The 20,034-nt window shown below is 37.7% G+C and overlaps 1 protein-coding gene across 2 annotated transcripts in view; it reads left to right on the forward strand.

The window, feature by feature from the left end:
• LOC121374284 (transcription factor AP-2-epsilon-like) overlaps positions 1–20,034 on the forward strand; it is a 95,333-nt gene that overhangs the window by 69,388 nt on the left and 5,911 nt on the right. For both annotated transcript variants that reach the window (XM_041501323.1, XM_041501322.1), the window contains exons 3-5: positions 2,405–2,462; positions 9,263–9,467; positions 17,828–17,946. In XM_041501323.1, coding sequence (XP_041357257.1) covers positions 2,405–2,462; positions 9,263–9,467; positions 17,828–17,946 — 382 coding nt within the window. The remainder of the gene's footprint in view (positions 1–2,404; positions 2,463–9,262; positions 9,468–17,827; positions 17,947–20,034) is intronic.

Raw genomic sequence — 20,034 nt, forward strand, 5'->3', positions numbered from 1 at the left:
TGCAAAGAATACAAGTTATTTTTCAATACATTTCTTTAACAATTCAGCACTGAACTCGATTATTAATCTTATTTATTTATTTATATTTGTATATATTCTATGAAGACCTGTTGTCATCTTGTCACAGTAAATACCCATTGTACACTGATTCCTCATATGCTGTCGTTCGACGGCCTGAGTGTACCGAAATAAAGTTTTAAAGTTTCAAAGACAAACCAGAATCATGATGTATTAATATTTTCAATACCCAAACCGCTGGTTGTTTGTTATTTTAAAAATAACTAATGTAAGTACGAAGACTAATGACCTACGTAATGGGCGGGCATTCGTTTCGTCTCTCGTCGTCCGTCTGTCTGTTCACGGAAAGGTAGTGAAAATGAGAACACAGCTAAATATTTTAATATAACTACTTTATTATTTAAGCAAAACTAGTTGTCAAATCTGAATGACAAAATCGTATTCCGTGATCAAAATCGTATCTCTGCATAAGGCAGCGTCGCGACTGCTTCCACGACCCACTATCGGGTGCTTGTCCTTAGGAGGACCGCCACTCCTAGTAGGACCGCCACTCCCCTAGGAGGTCATGGGCCGAATAATTATGAACATTCAATACATTTATAAGCACTGTAATGGCAAAATGTAACTAAGACCAACAGAATGTTATTATATAGAATGTAGTTTGTATATATACAGAAATTGTATATCCATGTCTGTATGTGTGTGTGTGTGTGTGTGTGGTTCTTGTTGTTGGAGATGTTTATGTAAAACAGTTGGAATTAGTGGAAGGGTAAAACATATATGAGAGGTAGTTTGCGCATAGATTACACCCTAATATTCACTGTCCGTGGACAACTGGTATCTTGGTAGCGTCTTGTAAGAGATATCACTAAAATCCGCGACCTATAACATCGCTTCTCGTTCACCAAAACCCAATACTGTGCGCTGTCTCTCCTCAGTTCGCTATCATCCACGATAAATGCTTTAATCGGTTTTCCATCGATTTCTCGTTTTACCTGTATTTCCTTGATTGAGCGGGTTGTTTGATGTTCGCCGGCAGGTGCTGATGCATCCAGCCATTCTAATCAATATGATAATATCGAGCCCCAATTCACGCCAGGTAGACGTGAAGCGTCAATGTTTCGTTTTACCATTATCACGTCTCCGGACGAGCTAAACAGACAGATGCCGCCATTAATATGACTCAGTCATTGTAGTGTATTGCTCCCACTTGAATTGTTCATTATTAACAGGTGATTGAAACCTAATCCTGCCTGCTATCTCCTCTGCAATAAATAACACAAGTTAGCTCTTTACTGGTAGTCAATACCTTATCCATATTGAGTATTTCATCTCTCGTCATAATCCCTAATTACTTGTCTCTGATACCGTACTGTTAGCTGATTCTTCTGTATTCCTCACAATCAATAATCACTCGTCCCCAGCTTTGTTTTCTTTTATTCATAACACTCGCTGCTTAGGCGTTGTTTATAATGTTACTTTTTTAAGTCATGCTATTTTTCTATTATTTCAGTATCTTTTCTTTAAATATTTCATGGTCTATCAATTTCTCAAAACATAAAACAATAAAATATACATACATTGTGAACCGTTTTCGTTTTATAATTATATTTGTAATTACCGTATATTCCCGTTACTTGTCAATTAATTCTGTGTTATTCGTTTTAATGTGCACTTAATTGGCCATAATTATTTACTATTTTTATTGAAGTTTAAATTGTATTAATTGTCACCAGCTTATTGTTTGCTAACAAACAAATTCTATATTTATATATGTGCATGTATATTATAAACATAACTATAACAAGTATAATATTTAAAAAAAAAAAAAAACACATTGATAAATTAATCATTAAAAACTAAACGTTTGAAACGAAATACAATTAACAAATATACAAACTTAATTGTATTTAAAATGAAATAATTTGTTCAAGCCACGTTGGTACATAACATTGTTTTAAATCTGACAATTAAGTGAATTAAAAATATATTTGAAAAAATAAAAAAAAATATATGTATATATATAACACTTTTATTTAATGTCCAAAGAAAAACAACTGTTTTATAATTTAGTATAAATATACACACACACACACACACACACACTGTATATATAATATTGTTACTTAATGTCAGAATACTAAACTACATAGTAGTCTCACATAATTATCTATTTTTCTTGTAGCGGAATTATAAAAAAAAGTTATATTTATTCAGGTATAATATTTATATTACATAATGACACATTCATAATAATCCTATACGTGTATATTATGGTATTACGCGAACGTTACAGAAACCTGTGTGTGCTTAATAATTAATTTATAATTTTGTCTCTTGTGAAAACCTGAGAAATTGTTTGCTAACAAAACCTGTTTGATTTCAGGGCCTAGATGATACGTCCAACTATATATCAGGGGACCCGAATACTGTTATCAGGAAAGGTAAGGATACGCATTTGTTCTCCTCGCTCGTTTGTGTCGGTGTGATTGTAGGCGCTGGACATAAACTCAAATACCAGATGATTTTTTGTTTGTATTGTAATACTAGATATCACTTCAGTTTTCAAGACAAGGTAAACCTGTTATTGCATTCAGCACAGAATCTCAGTAGTACACGATTTTACTTGGCATGGTAAGAGATTTAAGACGATATTAAAGTAACTTGCGTTTCTTATTGATTCTGTCTGTTGTGAAATAATTTATATAATGAAAATTAATTGGTAGGGTGTTTTATATCATATTTAGTGACGAATAGTCTTGTTTTAAACATTGTGACCTAGTGAAATTATTAAAACAAAATGTAAAATGTGCCTGTTCGAATTCGGTGATGACGCGTGACGTCACAAACAGTTGTAGTGGGTCATATTACTTAACGATGGGATGTATCACACTGATGTGAATGAAAATACTTTAACACTACGGGTAATACAGTATTTTATGACACAGCCATAGTATTTTTACAAGAGCTGTTGCAGGACTTGTCTGTGATGCAAATACATTTATTAAATTTAATTGTTGGAGATAGGTATTATTAAAACAAAATATTGCCATATGTAATAATTTCTGAAAGAGCCATCATGCACTTATGGAAATTAAGGAACAACATGTCGCATATAAACCAGAGGACCATAAACAGGGTGAAACAAAAGTAAATATTATTATGTTACATGATCGAGTGTATGGCGTAAGTCTTTGATTTAAAGAGGTGAAACAAAATTAAATATTATTATGTTAAATGATCGAGTGTGCGGTGTAAGTGTTTCATTTGGAGCGGTGTGATTATAAAGAATATACGGCAAGGTACACAGAAGTGACAGGTGCAACCTAACGCCAAAGCCATCTATCATCACACCTGTTGTCGTTAGGCTCTCTTTTCCGAGCGGCATGCGCGGGGTGCAGAAAATTAGGATATCGGGTTTAAAAACTTCATTATACGAGAGGTGCACAATCTTCTAAACAGCGATGAATAAAATCATTCTGGTTTTTTCTCCCCTGTATCTTTGTCACGGCGAGACTGGGTTATTAGCAGCCTAAATTAGCGCGGTTATCTATCGAGTCCGGGTTATGACTTTATCATTGTGCTTGGTGTTAGAACTCACACTGGGACAAACTTCTCACATTGTTGCTATATCCACTGAAATACAATAACTCAAATTTAGCCTTATTTTACCTCTGGCCATGTAGATAAAATCACAGTCGACTAGGCTGTATTGTTGGTGAATAATACCCGGGTAGCCACGTGAAAATATTCTGTGAAAAAAAGGAAACGTTTTCCCCTTGGGCTCTGGTGTTTTAAATTGATGATTTCGGGTTACTTGTTACGCCTCGACGCCTTTTCAAAGCGTGTTAAAGCCACGCGTTCCTTTTAAAAAATGCCAGCTTGTTTCCAAATTTCGGAGACGCGATTTTACGATGATGGGTAGCCCTTATTTCCCTTTTTCTCCTACAAATGCTACACACACGTGAACGTTGAGAATTTTAACTGCAAACCATCTTTAATTGGTATCTCTCAAAGCAAGAAAAGTGCCAAAAGTAGCCTCGGGTCAAAGCAGGCGGCAATCTCGAACACAAAGCTGTTCTCGCGAGAAGAGCCGAGGTTTTGTGTGACAAAATAAGTGTAGAAGGAATCGGAACCGTTTGAAGGCACTTCTGCATTGAAACACGAAGAAAAAGACGATCTCTTAAATGTAATCTAGGAGCCCTGCAGGCGACGTTAAACTTAACTTTCTGTTCATATTATGACATCGACAGTACATGAATATTTCAGAAGTATTATTATTTATGATCATCAAACAAAATTATATTAAATACTCAGTTTGTAGTTATTTATTTACTTTAAATAAATAATTTTATTATTATTATTGTTATTATTATTTTATTATTTATTTATATGTAGCTTTATTTTATTTATTTATTGTATTAAATTTATTTCATTTCTTTCTCTGTTTTTGTTATAGTATGTTTTGGGGGTTTTGTATTCCATTTAATTTTTTAATTTATTTATATGTATTTTTTGTCTAAAAATTATGCAAATTTATTTGCAATGTAACTTTTAATAAATTTCGAAATGTGAGTTTTCTGTCAGTCATGTTTTAAACAAGAAGACGTAAAGTTCTGTCGTGTATTGTTGTCAAAGCCTGGGGGTATTACGTTGCTGCTCCGTCTCAGCTCGTGCGCCATGAAAGGGGGGATTTATACTAATACCGAAACCCTAACGCCCATATTAAACACTCACTCCGTTTTCGGTCATGTATCAAATGTTAATTGCTTAATTGATTCTTGGTAATGTACGCGCACGTGTGAAAATGGAAGCGATTGGTTACGTTAGGGATTTTCACCCGTCTGTGAATTTTAGGTGCAAACATTCGCCATTGAATGATGCGTTCGTGTTGGTTGTCTCCGCTACTATTAGAGGAGGCTCCTCAGCAGATATGTTTGTCTATCAAATTAAGAAAGTTTGCAGCAAATATTTTTCTGTGTACTCTGTTGTATTGAAAGAGCTTCTTGCTCTTCACATACGTTATTTCGTCACCGATAAGATCAAAGCGCGGTGACCTCACAAGCTAATTGTGCTGACGTTTTGCGCAAAATTAGTTTGTTCTTGGACAGTGAGCATATGTTAGTTGTCGAATGGTTGACTCGTAACCCCGTAAAATATAATATATTTTTTGTCTTAAATACGATATATACTCTTATAGCATATTTAATACAGTGATTTTCCAGGACAAACTACTGAGTTTGTAGACTTACATCAATATTTTTAAATACAAAATTATGCACCTGAAAAAACCGTTAAGCGCCCTGTGTTATTTTAGCCATGAGGTTTGAACACTGTGCGCTGGCTCAAAATCTATAGCACAGAAACCAGAACATGTGTCATTTCCTAACATAGTATTTCTTTGTTGATAAATACAAATCATGACAAAATGTTGGTGGACAATTCTAGGGACGCTTAACTTTTTGACAGGTATATATACTGATTAGTATTCAAACGTTAATACAAATATATCAAATACTACTGAATATGTTTCATAACACTGACGCACAACAACACGCACACACACACAAACACACACACACACACACACACATACACACACAAACATACACACACACACGCACACACAAACACACACACTCACACACATACGCACATACACACATACACACACACATACATACACGCACACGCACGCACACACACACATACACACATACATACACATACACAAACATACATACATACATACACACACACACACACACACACACGTACATACACACACACACATACATACACACATTTTTAACTTCTAATGAGTAATAAAATATAAATTATTTAGCCAGTCATACGAATTAAATAAATACATGTTTGCAACAAAACATACTGTAAACTATTCAGTGTTCAGCAGTATTTGTCAGGATTATAATAAAACAGTTGTTACACTATGGGGAGTATAATTATAACACATCCATTATATTAATATCACCAAAATGGCATTATTATTTTTCTTTAATATCCAACTGCCGTTGACGTTAAATATATACATTCAAAATAAGATTCTTTTTTAACATGTGAAAACCTATTTGAAAACATCTAAATGATGCCATCGCGAATAATGACATTTCGATTTTGATTCTCTTGTGTTAGACGGTCTGAACAGAAGTGTTTGTTTTATTTTTGAAAAGCAGTGGGAGATTCCATGACATCAGAAAGGCATTCAAACTTAACCTAGGAAAAAACTGGGAATAAAAGAAGGAAATATCGACTAGGAGCAATGCTTAGCGTGACCTGTGTTGTCTAGCTATACTCTCAACCCGTAACACCACCAAACGGCATTGTGTCCCCTTACAATTACACGCTCATTTACCAGGAGATGGCGCTGTTGGTGGACTCGTTCTCTCGGCAGATCTCCGTATTCTTCCTCCGCCAGCTCGATCCGAGATCGGCCTTTTTGGAGCTCATGACAAATTCAATTTTTAATCATCCTCATGTTTTCAACGTCTCTTGATAGATCAATTAGTTTAGATCAAAGACTCCCGTCTAGGCTCGTGTAATTCCTGCCCGTGCAGTCCGTGTGATATGACAAGAGCGCATATGAATGCGGGATGTAACGATTTGTCCCTGTAATGATGTACACCGAGTGAAAAGATTGCGTTTTCGTTTTACTGCACGTGGTTAACGACCAACGTAGCTTCCAACAACACGCGGTCGTTCGCCCTGATCAAAGCGAGAGAAACCCGCCATCGCCATTCTACGTACCGGGAAATGAGACTAAAAATTTCCGTCAGTATGGCGAAAATAAATATTTGAAATGTTCGGGTTATCAATTAGATAACATTTCAATAAAATACAAGGCTGGGTTAATTGCTTTCGATGCAGATCGATAAGAAATACAGTGGAATAACTATAGCGATTGCGTGTCTTTGATCTCTGGTTACGTCCGGATTATATTAAGTAGACTATAGCTCTCACGCATACTCCATTTACGTCTGAATTACATTAAGTAGAGCGCAAGTTCTACGCAGACGCTATTTGAAGGTCGTGTTACGTCCGAATCAGTTACGTAGAGCGCACGTTTTACGTAGACGCCATTTAAAAGTTGTTTTACATCAGGATCAGTTATGTAGAGCGCAAGTTTTACGTAGACGCCATTTAAAGGTCGTGTTACGTCCGGATCACATTAAGTAGAACGCAAGTTGTATGCAGATGCAATTTAAAGTTCGACTTACATCCGAATCACTTTAAGTAAAGCACGAGTTACATGCAGACGCCATTTTTAAAGTCGTGTTATGTTAAATAGACAGCTGCAGCTTTGGCGAATTCATGCACATATTAAGACCATGTTATGTCTGAATCGCATTACGTACAGCACGTCACGTACACAGACGTCATTTTGAAATCGTGTGACGTCTCAGTCACAGTTGGTAGACTGCAGGACTCGTGCTTAATAGTACAGGATAGTATTGAGCCAAAACTAATTGGAGGAGAGAAGTAAAGAAAATAACAAGGGCATAATAATACAGGATCCTCTTCAGTTAGACTACAATAATACTTTAAAGGGGTGGGGTGGGGGTTTTCGTATCACCCTCTCCCACCTCCCACCCCACCCCCGATAAGGCCCTGTTGCAAAATTATTTTTTAACTGGTATATTGTTTTGCTATTCTTAATGACCAAATCAAATGTTTATAGCATGGCAGTAGCAGCCGGACGGGATGGGTGGTGCCAAATGAGGTTCATACGTGTTATGGTTTAATGTGTGTGTATGTGCGTGCGTGCGTGTGTGTGTCCCCTCCCCACTTCACATAATGCAAATATTTTTTGTCGTATTTGATTACTAATAAAACGTGCACTTGTTAACATTTGACCGGAAACACAAATATTCATAAACAGAATTATTTTTCAGTTCTAAACATCACAGGTTATTGTTAAAATAATTCTCGTTATTTTTTTCCTAAATGTTGGAGTTGACTTCTGTTTGATCCAGTGAAGCATTCCTTGCCTCGGGCGCTGGTGGCGGAGACGCGTGATTCGGTTCAAAGTTCGCCATTATTTTACTCGTTGACAAGCTAGCAACAAAGAAAACTACCATTTACAGGGATAAGGGAGTCAAATTGGTGTTACTGGAGAAATTGCTCAAAATATGGCTGATTTGGGAGCGACGAATTTCATTTCAAGTTCAAGTTCGATAATTGGTCTCCGTTGAAAACAGCTGTCAAGGAAGCAGTGTCCACTTCCTTTGCGCACGAGGCAGACACACTCCGCGTCTTGTTTTCAGATCTGACGTCACGAAGGCGTATTTAAGAAATAATACAAAAAATTATAATAATAATCATAAGAACAAATTTATTTTAATATTTCATGTGTAGAAGCTGAATATACATTTTATTCCCACTGTGATAATAAGAAAATAATCCAAAACATTCGCCGTTAACATTTACAAGTTGTAGCTATTATTTTACTGCACAGTAAAAATTAATGTTTAATACCATTTCGTACAGCTGAATAACATTGAGACATGCCCGGCTGGTTTCTGGTTTAGTTATATTTAATATGGCATCCAATTAGCGTAACACTACAAAAAAATATATACCGAGCAACACAAAAAACGCAAATATTAATTTAGTTGTTTTTAATATAATTTAAATGATTCAGTTTGAATCCCGTTATTTTCTGTGTCTATTAAAATTATTTTTAAAAAATATATTAAAATATTCGCATGTTTTTTGTGGGTTTTTTTTTATCAGTATATATTGTTGAATGTTGTGTCAGCATTTAGCGAACATTTTATATACAATTTTTATGTAAAAATAACGTTACTAGTAATATGAATTAGGTAATAAAAAACAAACCAATATACTTTTTATTTTGCTTACTTATTTATATATTTATTTATTTATTACTTAATTTGGTTTTGGTTTTTCGATTTGTTGTATACAAACTAATTTACACTGAAACTCCTAATTTTTGATAAAATATTTCGTTCGTTTTAAAAGTGAATTCGTTACACACAATTCGTTGTATACATTAAAAGGTATTGATAATATATGGGGAATACACGGGACTTTACGATCAGTTCGTTCTATGCAGTAGTTCGTTATAAGCATGTTCGTTATAAGTATACTTTACTGTAGTTCGTATTAAAATGTTCTTGGTAGATGTACTTTAGCAACACAATCAAATTGAAGATGTTTATGGACACTGTAGTGAAATAGTGTTGTCATTGTTTCTTCCTTTCAGCTGGTATTAGACCGAAAAATGAGCACAATAAAGATCTCGTGATATCTGGTATGACGTCACCAAATGACGTGTTCTGTTCCGTTCCTGGTAGACTATCTCTGCTCAGTTCCACGTCTAAATATAAAGTGACAGTAGCAGAGGTTCAAAGAAGATTGTCTCCCCCTGAATGTCTCAACGCGTCGTTACTCGGCGGCGTACTCAGGAGGTATGTCAACTTTTATCTGTCTTTACTTTTAATTCTATTCCTTGTTTATGTGTGTATTGGTGTGGTTTTGTGTAGGGTTGTACTGCTGAATGGCATTGTTTACACGTTGTTTGCGGTTTTTTCTTTGGGGTGTTGCGATATTCTTTTGTTCCTCTCTCTCTGTGTGTGTGTGTGTGTGTGTGTGTGTGTGTGTGTGTGTGTGTGTGTGTGTTTAAGTGTATTTATCTTTTTGTTTGGGATTATACGGTTTGAGAGAGTATTTGGGAAAGTGTGAAAAGTAAGCTGTATTTTGATTCTTTTGATTCCTTTAATATTCACGATGTATCTCTAATCATATAAGTGGGGTGGGATGTTTGATATCCACTAGCCGATGATTAATAAATCAATGTGCCCTAGTGGTGTTGTTAAACGAAACAAACTTTTAACTCTAACATATAAAAGGTTAGTATTATCAAATGTTTGACATCCAATAACCAAAGATTAATTGATGAAAATTTGTGTTTTAGCCTCAAGTGGTGTCGTTAAGCAAATCAAACTTGCTTAAAATGATAGATCACTAAATTATTGAAGCATCACACATGTGCTAATAGTGGTTGTAGTTGTAAATGTTGCTGCTGTAGTAACATCAGCAGTAGCAGTAGCAGTAGCAGCAGTAGTAGTAGTAGTAGTAGTAGTAGTATTGACTCGACTTAACGTTGAGATGTTAAAGGGTGAGTTAAGGACAAGATGGAATTCTCAAAACCTGGATTTGCCGATGTTTGTGTCATGATGACGTCTCCTTCATCACTGACACCTGTAAGCTGATTTCCATTGTACAGTATACAGTAGACTGGTTTCTGTCAGGCGATTCGTCACTTGTCGAATTCCTTTCAGAAATAGACTGGTGATCGATGGCTTGTTTTGCTAATGATGTCCTGGCTGACAAAAGAATGTTATTTATTTTCCCCGTCGTGTCTCTGGCCAGCGCTTTCAAATGATGCAGCGTATTTATTCTGAATGACAGAAATAAAAACATAAATGACACTGATGTACTTAATCTTTAACATGGCTTGGTTCTTTGCGATACTTTGTGTCAAAGTATTTTGTGTGTAAATACTAAGGCTATTTTTGAAACATTGCAAAAAGACATGAGAACTAACAAAGATTTGGATTTGTAAAACTATTATTGGACCAAAAATCAGAGTCAGGTTAAGGATCCGCGGGGCCTGTAGCACAAATAACAGCGGATCCCCCTTCCCGGGATATATATTTTGCAACCCACTCGGGGAGAGGGGAAAAATGACCTGGAGAAAATAAATGTACACATCACCAGGCCCCCTGAAGCGCGGGACCATAGCACGTGCTACATGTGCTACTAGGATAAACCGGCTCTGCCAAAAATTCAATCTCTGTACAAAAAGTCCAGGTGATGTTCCTTGAATTGAAACGATATTACAAACGCGACCATCATGGCAATAACAAATTGATAGCTCTTTAGAATATATAACAAAACAATTACAGTAGAAATCATATTTGTGTACGATACCAGAAACAAGGTATGTCAACACAACCATGCCACGACGTGTACTAATACCATAAACTGGATAATCAGAACAGCACCTCTCTGAATTCAGGTTAAAGCAAACACACAATGTTATCTTTACTATCACCATTATATAATTGTATAAAGGTAGTAGTATTTTTCACAAAACAACAAAAAAAACCCAGTTTTTAAGCTATTTTGTCAATTTCCTTTTTCTACAAGGATGGGTTGTAGCTACAACTCGAACTCCGTTCTGCTCTAACCAGATGACAGATCTGTAACCGAGGGTTTTGTGTCCGCATCAAACACTCAGTCTGCCCAATTCAGATGCTTACGTTCATTTCACGGTTCCCTAACTCAAATAATCAATCTGCTTTTCTATACGGTATCCACGCAAAGACGTGGTGGAGGCTTTTAATCATTTTGAGCCGATCTGATGGCGCTCCGGCCCCCCGCCGTGACGGCCGACACCCTGTAACAGCCATCCAGCTCCCCCAATGACACTATTGGTTTTCTCTTTATTCATACTTCACCGATCCACAATGACCGACTGGGTCCACAGAATGCCATGATGAGGGACTACTTGTTTGCCGCTTTAACGCGGTGTCGAATCCGCTCGGGTGAAAATAATACGCGCCCCGTATACACTTTGTGCTCTACTGTCACGGTTGAGCGGTCTCTTTGCGCCACGTCGCGGGGTATTGTACGCTCTCGAGGAGTACAGCGATAAATCAGCCATCCCACCTGAACACATTTTCTGTACGATTTGAAATAAAGTAAACAAAACAAGTACGAGGGCGAGGGGGTCATGTTAAAATGTCGTTTCTCCGCCTCACACGACTTGTTAATGGAGTTTTATGGGAATTCAATTAACTGCCAATACCACGAGATTCAGTACGTAAATCTTTGGCTGGAGTTTTTAGTAGTGGTGCTGGGATATGACAGTGTTGTTTCTGGGGCCATTATGTAAACCTCCAAGGTGATTTCGCCGTTGTGGTATAATGATTATTTCTGAGATCCCTCCATAAATTCCCAAGATATTTTTTTATCTAGTAGTGGTTGTATTTATGACAGTTACTCCAAGGATTGGTAAGGTAGCACCCCACCCCCAAGGTGGTTCTGCTGTGGCAGCGGTAAGATTTGTATGAACTCTCTCGGAGGGTTTGTCCAATGAAAATTATATTCACAAACTTTCAAAGCTGTCCTCTTTTGTCCGTATTTATGATTAGTAAATGGTGGTGGTGGTGATCTAGCAATGTGTTTATATATTTATATCCACTGTATATTCATATATATATATATATGCTACTCGTTTTGACTAGCAGCGATGAACCCTTTTCAAAGATCCTTTTCATGGACCACTGATTCTTCAATACCCCTACTAATACTAGTTTTGTTTGTCGCTACTTAACCTCTTGCAGATGTTTCTGATAACTTTACGTGATGTTATCAAGTTTATGTCGTGTTTTACATCTTAGAGTCATACACTCAGGTCGTTTAGTTGACAAAGACCAAAGACAACGTCTTCCTCGGTGTAAGAGAGCTGGTATTAGTGTAAGCAAAGTTGTAGTCCCTGGGAGAATGGCATTCTGTGATAATTTTACAATAATGATATTCTTTGATGGCTAGTGTGGGATCCATGACAATGCTGTGAACAGCTGCTGTAAGACACGATCTCTCCTATGAAATCATACGACACACTGACCACAACCAAATGAAACGGAAATGCACGAACAGTCGTTTTGAAAGTAATTCTGTCATTCAAGACAGTGAACTCAATGCATTATGGGACGGTTCATTTGTTGTTGGAATTACTCAAGGCTCAGTTAAATGCAGGGCAAACATCGTATGAAAACAATACGAACATAGTCCCAATTTAGTCGCCAGTATGAATTTTATCCCTAGCTCCCATTTCTGGAACTACTATCTTGAAGACAGATTATCATTTTTTCAAGACAAGCGTTCTTCTGCGTGTCTCATTTCATACTTCGTTTTAGTTTTTCATTTGTATTTTTATATTTTTTGTGTGTGTATTATTTTCCAACTGTTCATATCAGTACGAGTATCGACCTCGTTTCCATGGTGACGGCGACTGGTAGGATCTGAGGATGAGCGAATCATAAATGTCTGCTTTCTCATCTCACTCGCTAGAATAAAGTAATTTTTAAAAATCTATTTTCATGACCAGCGATCGTCGTTTTAAAGCGGACTTCCTGTATTCATGTCTGCTTGGATGATGATGATGTCGTGTGCTGTATTTTACTGGAATATGTTCTTTATGGTGTTTGTTTAAAAAAAAAGTTTTCTATTCTTTAAAAAAATTATAACCTGTGTTTTAGTGATTTTGTAAAACAAAATCTATGTCCTGTGTGTTTTAGTTTTTATCAGTGTGCTGTCTGTATGCACAAGACTGCTACCATGTTCCAAGTATAATAGTTGTACACGACGGATACCAGAGCTAAATGTTCTTTGTTGTCTACATGGACCAATATTAAAAGATTCGTGTGACACACACTCACTCACTCACGCACTCTCTCTCTCTCTCTCTCTCTCTCTCTCTCTCTCTCTCTCTCTCTCTCTCTCTCTCTCTCTCTCTCTCTCTCTCTCTCCAAGAGATAGTTCAAATAATCATATGTTACTCGAAATAGCCTCAGTCTAACATGCGCTGAGGTATCGTTAATAAAATATTCAAGTGTGTGTGTGTGGGGGGGGGGGGGGTGGGGGGGGTGGGGGTCGATGTTCATGAGTGTCTTCTTTTTTACCACTGGGGGAGGTAGTGCAGCATTTAGTATTATCTTATTACTGTATCCCCCATTACACTGACAGCAGAACACATCACTATAGACTCGCATGCGAACAAAGTGTTTTGTACGTGAATCAAAATAGCTCGTATTTCACATTGGCCTGTTATTTCAAGACCGGGCGACGTATTTTTAACCATTACAGTAATTGCTGTTTTGTGTATTGCGAGTTTGTCAACAAAACAGAATAACTCAAAGTGACAAGGCGGGGGTATTATGCTCAGTTGAAGGCTAACATAAGCCACAAGTAAATTGGATAATTAAATTTGAGTAATTCGATTTGTTGTGTTGGAGAAGCTGAACTCCTACAAACGGTGTTATCAACAGTAGCGTACGCACAAAGTCTCAATGGTTGAATGAAAATGGCCAGGTAGTTTTACATTTAGCAGTAGACATATACACGGAAATGTATGGTAAGTGAACTGAAATGTAAAGACAATTTTAAAATGAACAGCAGAAACGTACGGAGACTTTCTGATTGAAATAGTTAGACACTTTTAAAATGAGATTTGACGTCCTCGGCTACTCTCTAATTTGTGGTGAAATTTAATCGACAGAAATAAATAGATTTGAATTTAGAAACCATTCAGTAATGACAGTTCATTGGACAATTATACCTACTTGTATCTTGGCACGGTTACGGTCGCAGTGAACTGTTTAGTGCTAGCTACACCGAGAAGACATCTTACTTAAACAATGCTGAGAGATATTGTACTGTTAATGTATTTTTTATGTCATTAACCCCATAATTTTTAGTTAACATTTTATGACTGTAGACACTCATCTGAAATGGTGTGATTTTCTGTTTTAGATTTCATGATACTAAAAACCTTCATCTTATTGTTTTAGCTAAATAAACTTATCATTATTTTTTATATTCTTTGATAGATATTATTGAACCGATTCACCTATATGCAATATAAACATAATTACTTTTATTTAAAATAGTGGCTACTGTTGCTGGACTTAAGTTTCATGACGGCAGTCACCACCTTGCCGGAACATCCATTTGACTCGGTACTTCGTAGGGATGTAATTTTGAAAACAATAACGGTTTTATATAAGTTAACAAAAAAACATTGTTATACCTAGGAGTCAAAAGGTGTAGTTTGTGTTAATCTGCAATCATGGTCTTGTCATTGTGTTCAGACCTCGTGGTTTTCTGATCTCGAGTCCACATCATTCAGAACATGTTGAGTTCACAGATCGTGTCACTTTTAATTCATATCTTTCGTCATATCAAGTTCACTGATGTCATCGTGTCGAGTCTACGGGTATCTGTCGAGATAAATCGTCAAAAACTGTTTTGTAGAGTTCACAAAGCTTGTTATGTATATGCATATGTTATTTTGAATCAACATATTTTAGCATTTGGAGTCCATAAATCGACACATTGAATGTCCTCAATTTGTCGTGTTTAGTCCTTTGCCAAGACGAGTCCACAGATGGCAAGTTGAAAAAACAGCGGGATTTTTTTCCTTGCTTGTTCTTTTGAGATCGGCACAGCATTGCGAATTCCAGCGAACACATGTGACAGTTAAAATTAGGTCTAATTTAGTCTCTCTTGACGATGTTTTTTGCACACACTTTGCTTCACGGCCATTGTTCTCTATTCTGTGGCACGGGAACTACCTTCAAAGCGGCATCAAACGCGGAGGAATCAGCACAAGCATATGCCAGGGAGAAGTAGTTTGCAAACACCGGTCTTCTGTGATGCTATTCTTTGTGCAGAATGGCCAGTTGTGGCTGATTTTCGTCAGGGATTGTCAGAGTCGGAACGAGGACCCTTGAGTCGCTCTCAGCGCGAGATCACAGAGAGTTGCGCAGATGAATTCCCGCGTTTTTCTTCCCTCTGTAGTTTACACATCACAGAGATCACACCGTGTCGTCTGCGTTCAATACTTCCCGCCGCGAAATGAATTCACAAAAATGTTTCTAACTCGAGGCTGGATCTGTATTGTTTGTCTTCTTCTCAGATTTATGATGCTCATGTAAAAACATTTTTATGTAGTGTAGCAGGTTTTCTCTTTTGAAAAAAACCTCTATAGTGTTGTTAAAACATTGTGTAGGAGTCGTAAATCCTGTTGGCATGATCAGATTATTATGATCTGTTGATATGTGTAATATTTTAACATATTGCAGTAACTGGTGTCCTTGTACAGTAACTATTTACAGTGGCTGGTGTCCTGTCATTACATGTTTACAGTGGCTGGTGTCCTGTACATTAACTGTTTACATTGGCTGGTGTCCTGTACATTACATGCTTACAGTGGCTGGTGTCCTGTACATTAACTGTTTACATTGGCTGGTGTCCTGTCATTACATGTTTACAGTGGCTGGTGTCCTGTACATTAAATGTTTACAGTGGCTGGTGTCCTGTACATTACATGTTTACAGTGGCTGGTGTCCTGTACATTACATGTTTACAGTGGCTGGTGTCCTGTACATTAACTGCTTACATTGGCTGGTGTCCTGTCATTACATGTTTACATTGGCTGGTGTCCTGTACATTACATGCTTACAGTGGCTGGTGTCCTGTACATTAAATGTTTACAGTGGCTGGTGTCCTGTACATTACATGTTTACAGTGGCTGGTGTCTTTTACATAACATAGCTATATGGCAGCGTCCTTTATTGTTTGCAGTGGTACGGGTTCAGAGACAAAGATAGAGAGAGGGGGAATGGGGATGGGCGCACGACGAAAGAAAGAAAGAAAGAAAAAAGAAAGAAAGAAAGAAAGAAAAGAGAAAGATAGATTAAGTTATATTACAGTGATGGTCTAGTCGATTTTAGTGGTTGGTGTGTAGAAATAATGAGCAGGGTTAAATCATTATCAGAGGTTGGCGGCTTGTAGATGTCTGCCTGTGGTCATGCGTCAAACGCGCAGCCAGACCGCAATCCAGTCTAGTTCGCAAGTACACGTCGCACGTGACCTCTCGTCGGTATCGCTTTCTTATTAGGTGAAAATCGGGCTAATTTGCGCGTGCTCTGTGTTTCTTCGACACCAGGTGTCGCCACTGGAGATGATAGTTCAATAACCATTCAGATGGACCAGTGCTCTTGTCGCGATTCCGACCGGCGTTCATCAACATCGCAAGCGGTGCAGTATGGCAGATGCAGCGCCGTCTAGTGTGGAATTATGTAGATTGAATGAGATCTCGCGAGAGTGGATTAACACGAGAGATCGCTCTTGGGGACGGTCTTCCGTAAAAATCTCTGTCCGAACCCGAGAATTAACAAAATTAGGGAGGACGAAATTTATTCTTGTAATAACCAAGTCTTATTGGCCACTCTGGTCGGGGCCTGTCGGCGTAATGACATTTTGTCGTATCAGTCGCCCCAGCTGTCGTCATTATGCCTATTAGCAGACGAGAACATCGTTTAACCGCTAACGTCTGCCCAGTCTGACCCAAGTATGTACCAATATGAAAAAAACACCAAGTTATTTTAGCGAATGCTATGTTTTACACTTATACACAGTAGTTGGGGCAGGTAGATACACATACACATCGCTCTCTCTCTCTCTCTCTCTCTCTCTCTCTCTCTCTCTCTCTCTCTCTCTCTCTCTCTCTCTCTCACACACACACATACCTTTTTCTTTTTCTGCCTATACCTCAGTATTAAAATGATAAAAAGGTTACGGTTATATTTTTTAGCGCATGTCAGACATTATACCCAGGGCGGACATGCCTAGACCATAATTGGGTGACAGCACGTTAAATAGAATCCATCTCAAGATTCAAAAGTTTAAAAGGGCAGCTTTGTGGGGCGTGATTTACAGGATCTCTTGATGACTGGCAGTTCTCCTTTAGACGAAGTACCTGATGGTGATCCATGGAAGCAATCACGACTTTGACAAAATGCTTCTTTGGCTCTGCCTTATGTAGAGATACAGTTTTGTGTAGATTTAAAACGAGACTTTTTCCATTTTTCTTTCGTTAGATTTCATATATGAAATAAAATTAACTTTGTTATACAATGTTTTATCATTCATTCGTTCATCTATTCATTGATTCATTGATTGATTTGTATTTCAGGGCGAAGTCTAAGAACGGAGGTCGATCTCTGAGAGACAAGTTAGAGAAGATTGGTCTGAGTCTTCCTGCTGGGCGGAGGAAAGCTGCCAACGTCACTCTTCTGACGTCACTAGTTGAAGGTGAGGCTCACACTTTGCCATTAGGCTCACACAACTACCACAAAAAGATTAACGCAATACAACCAATTGTGAATGCAGTGATCCACGCACACACACCCTTATCTTTTTTTTTTCGCCGGTCTTTTTATTAAAAAAAACAAAACAAACAAAAACAAACAAAAAAACAGTTTCAACACCTCTTACCATGTCCGCGTCTCCGCCCCCCCCCCCCCCCCCCCCCCCCCCCCCACACACACATGAAAAAAAAACCTGGATTCGCGCCTTTAGTCTATTTCTTCTCTTGCTCAGATTCTGAAGATTTCTTAGACATAAAACTAGATTCCACTACCAAGTATAGCTCTCATTTCGTTTATAATGGTCGAAGGCTACTTTTAAGGTGAAACATCACTGGAGTGTTCATCATTAATAACCTGACGTAATGTTATTACATTGAAATCGCATATTAAATTGAAATCGTATAATTTGGAAGTGGGCGGGTCATACCCCAGTGGTAAAGCGCTCGCTTGATGCTCAGTCGGTGGCCTATATTGGACTATATCTCGTCCCAGCCAGTGCTCCACAACTGGTGTAACAAAGGCCGTGGTATGTAATATCCTGTCTGTGGGATGGTGAATATAAAAGATCCTTTGCTGCTAATCGAAAAGAGTAGCCCATGAAGGGGTGACAGCGAGTTTCCTGTCTCGATATCTGTGTGGTCCTTAACCATATGTCCGACGCCATATAACTGTAAATAAAATGTGTTGAGTGCGTCGTTAAATAAAACGTTTCCTTCCTTTCCTTTCCTATAATTTGGAAATGTGATTATGCTTGATAATTCACACTTTCAATAATGTATTCAAACCTTGGGGTCAGGCAAACAAATGGTCAAATAATTACACGTGTGCCACAAACATTAACAACAAAAGTAATATTTATCGACAAGAATTCACCGCTACACATAAAGCCTTATAGTGCTGTTCTCGAGTCATCAGTATACTGATGGAAAGAATGAAGAGAACACCTGGAATTGTAGACCACATGTAATATACTACTAGGGTAGTAATAGCTGTATGTCATACACAGTTGTAATGTGGGACTGAATTACAGTAGTGTCGAGCCGACCGCCGGTAACACAGTTAACGTCTCATACTACGGATTGAAGGTTTTGGTTGCAGTCAACACTTGCTGTTATTAGTTTCGTGATCCCTAATTTGTTTCACTCAAATGTTCGACATATCATTCATGCTCAGTGTATTCGTCTTTAAACTAGTCTGAGCTTACTTACTTCTCTCTAAACTACGAACAGACTTGACCTGGTACGTACCGCAGGGAAATCCTCGCTACGCCCTCGTCAACCGCACGAGATCAACTTGTCACTTTACGAGGTTAACAGCGCCAGCCATTAGCCTGTAACCGAAGAAATCGTAGGGATTTCTTTTTTTAGTTTGTCAGGATTGTTTTACATATCTAAACCTGATCCGGTCTGTATACGGAAGTGTACGGTAAAGTTCGTGCATACTGAACAAGAAAAGTATCGATATTGATTGATTAAATTCAGTAGTTTGCAGTCTGAATCACCTAAACGTTTGTGTCTAAGAAAAGTATTTGTCTTGTGAATAATTTAGGCTCAATTAAAATATTTACTTATCTTTTCTTGATCAATATATATTCTCTGTTGATGAGGTTAGCATCATTATACTGGTATAGGACAATGTTTAGTGTAGTTTTTACCTGTAAATAGTATCGAGCGAATACAATATTGTGCAAATTATTACAAGAAATAAATTGGATCTACATGGAGCTATCTTGTAATGGTTTCAAAGGATTTGTGTAAGTCAGTAGGTGATGGAGTGATCAAAGTAATGCGATTCGTCGCCATCGTCATCATAAGTATTATTATCATCATCAAACATCATCATTCTAACCGTAAATAGTCAAATAAAATTATATCGATTATGTCTTTTTGCTCTCCTTTTTTCAATCCCCCCCCCCCCCCCCCCCCCCCCCCCCCCCCCCCCCCCCCAACCCCCCCCCCCCCTTGGCAAGTTAACTCGGTAGTGTAAAATTGTTATTCAGATAACTATATTTACTACAGTTTAATAGCATAGT

The sequence above is a fragment of the Gigantopelta aegis genome, chromosome 6 (genome assembly GCF_016097555.1).
Source record: "Gigantopelta aegis isolate Gae_Host chromosome 6, Gae_host_genome, whole genome shotgun sequence".
Taxonomy (NCBI): Eukaryota; Metazoa; Mollusca; class Gastropoda; order Neomphalida; family Peltospiridae; genus Gigantopelta; species Gigantopelta aegis.